The following is a 2,869-nucleotide window of genomic DNA, read 5'->3' on the forward strand; positions in this document are numbered from 1 at the left end:
TGAAATGGAGGCTAACTAAAGGGCCACTCTGCACTGATCAGAAAGAAACCGAAGCAAAGTTCACATAGCCCTTTCCGATTCTCTTTCCGAAACCTTTTTGAATCTTTCCGAAGCGGCCTTTCCGATTCTTTCCTTTTTTCCGGCAGTGTAATGCTGAAAAATATTAGCATATGATGTGAAATCTGTTTGAAACACGAGCCATATTAGTTTCTCGTTTCTCCATATTTCTCTTCAAAATATTAAATACGTTTTACTGAAAATTTCGGGAATGGTAGAAAACATGCAAATGGATTTCTGTTCTCTCTTTTTTTAAGGAATTGAGAAAAATTTTAGGTCGGTAAAACAGGAATCAACTTTTTAAAAGTTCTTTGCAAAATGAAGGATGCAAAGCAAAGATAATAATATCTTTGTGCAAAGCAGTATATTTACATGTTTTGTACCATTTTTCGAAGTTCCAAAAACAAAATATTAATAATTGTGTACATGAACTAGCTCATACAGACATATCGCATATGGTTAATAATTATTACATTTCTATTTGACTGTTGAATTTTTCGTGAATATATTTTTATTACCGACTGCGATAAACAGGTTTGAATGGGTTTGATTTTCACGACATAATTGTGTCTCCGCTCATTCGGGGGCGCTGCTAAATTATCGGCTGCTAGTTTTCAGGCTGATTTGTGCCAATTGGCAACAAATTTTTTAATAATGTTGTTGTCTCGGGGCTCGAAATTACTTCAAAATGCAGTACAATCTACCTTGAAAAGAAACACAGTTGTCCATAAGCAACAAGTGAGAAATTTTTGGCACGGAACGTAAGTAGAAGAAATTATGTAATTGTAGGATTTTTAGGTTAGTTTTAGACACTGCTTGTTGCAAGATCTGCAAAAAAATTTTTTCATCATAATAGATAAATTTATTGTCCTTATAATGTACACTTTGCTTTTTCTGATAAGTCTTAGTTTTTAAATGATTTTAGATTTTATTTTGGTAGTGTCTGCGTATAACGAAATTTTTGTACAAAGATAGGTGTGTACATAAAAATACGGCTATGCGTACCGAAATTTCAATACGCGTAGCACTTCGGCCTTAAATTTAATTATCAAGAAAGGGGATCACATGATAGTTTGATATTAACATAATACCTACTTTACAAGAATTGCCTTTCTTTCCTAATATAATCTCATTAAAATGTACTTATTTGAAAAGGCGAATGAACATTTTAAAATATCTACATATTGAATACGAATTCGAAATTGAAGACATAATAATGATAGCTGAGTGAAGACCCAAAAATAAATTTTATAGGATGAACAAGTAAAGTTTTCTGCTTGAAATATGAAATTCTGCTAAAATTATAGAAACGTGAGATAAAAACACCTATCAGAAAACATATTTTGAAGGGGTCTTGAAATTTTCATTAAATTTGGAACGATAAACAATATATATTTCAAATTTTTGTATTTCTAAAGGGGCCTATTCATTCCGAATGAGAAATGAATATTAAGAATTTAATTTAGTGTAAATAAATTATTTTATCGACAAAAAGCGCATCGACATATGTACCTATTATGAAACAATTTCTAGGCTCTTGTTCCGATGTTTTAAAATGGATGTCCCTGTTTTGGAAAAAGTAGATGTGTTTTTTCTTATTTTAGATTGGCTTATTTTATGTTATTTTCGATATTATGGTGAACTAGATCATAAAATCACTTTTATTTTAACCCTAAATCCAGATACACAAAATGAATATTCGGGTTTTGAAAGAACATACTTCTTTTTAAGCCTACCTGTGAATTTTTTTCACAATTTGACTTAAGTTTATGTTAAAAAAAAATACATTCAAATATTTAATAAACAGAGAGATAAAATAAGCCATAGGCACGGTGCCGTTCTATAAAGTTCGGTTCTTTATCGTTTTCAAAAGTTTGATTCTTGATAAAAAAAATGGAATTTTTGTTTAAAATTGAAAGACCTAGTCTATAAAGTGTATTTTTCATAAAAGGTAAACAATTATCAAGATTAAAGTCAGAAATCTTTTAAATTTGGAAAATTAAAATAAGATAAGATGAAACCCACTTATTTTTAGCCAGTGACTCAGAAAGGACTACATTTATTAGCTGACTGGCGGGCGACAATATTTGCTATTTATTTGAATGAATTTTATAAGAAATACAGATTCTCGACCATTTTTTAATGGACAGATTTCGTTTTTTCTTCTAAATTGATTGAATATTACTTGGAAAAATCATTTCCTTATGACACATCCACATACATTAAGATGATTTATAAATTTGATTTTTCCGTAAAAATTTTCATAAATGGGCTATGTTTTATGATATGTACTTTTACCGTATATAACACTAAATATCATATATTTGTTTAATTTCTACGTGGGAAGGGGCGAAGGCACAATTATAGGGCAGATATGCATAAGGAGTGAAGTTTCAAACTTTCGAAATCGTCTATATTTACTTAAAGAATAAGAAAAACTTAAATACACGTTTCTGCCGCAGGATATTTTGAGGGGCTTTTTTTAAAATGAAAAAAATTACATTATTATCTTGAATTATTTACTTTCATTATTTACAAAATGGCGGATTTGAAAATTTTGCAACTTTTTTCAAAAAGGGTTAAACAATAATCAATAATAATTCTGGCGGTTTGGACGATAAGCACACATGTGCAGAATAAGCTGTAAAAATTTCAGCCCGATCGGTACAGATTTTTTTTTAATAATGTCAACCAGGTCGAAAAACGTTGTTTCGAGAAAAACGCGTTTAAGTTTTTTTTCCCTAAAATACATCGAAAAAATTATGATGTTTTGACATGTTCCTGAATTTTCCGACCGAAATAACCACCTCCA

The 2,869-nt window shown here is 30.0% G+C and overlaps 1 protein-coding gene across 1 annotated transcript in view; it reads left to right on the plus strand.

Moving 5' to 3' along the window:
- Window positions 1-640: 640 nt before the first annotated feature.
- The window catches only part of LOC117181602 (NADH dehydrogenase [ubiquinone] 1 beta subcomplex subunit 2, mitochondrial-like), a 5,466-nt gene continuing 3,237 nt past the window's right edge, over window positions 641-2,869 (plus strand). Inside the window, exon 1 of the mRNA XM_033374458.1 lies at window positions 641-818. Within this exon, the coding sequence (XP_033230349.1) occupies window positions 712-818 (107 nt within the window). The 5' untranslated portion in view covers window positions 641-711. The remainder of the gene's footprint in view (window positions 819-2,869) is intronic.

The sequence above is a fragment of the Belonocnema kinseyi genome, chromosome 10 (genome assembly GCF_010883055.1).
Source record: "Belonocnema kinseyi isolate 2016_QV_RU_SX_M_011 chromosome 10, B_treatae_v1, whole genome shotgun sequence".
In the NCBI taxonomy this organism is placed as follows: domain Eukaryota; kingdom Metazoa; phylum Arthropoda; class Insecta; order Hymenoptera; family Cynipidae; genus Belonocnema; species Belonocnema kinseyi.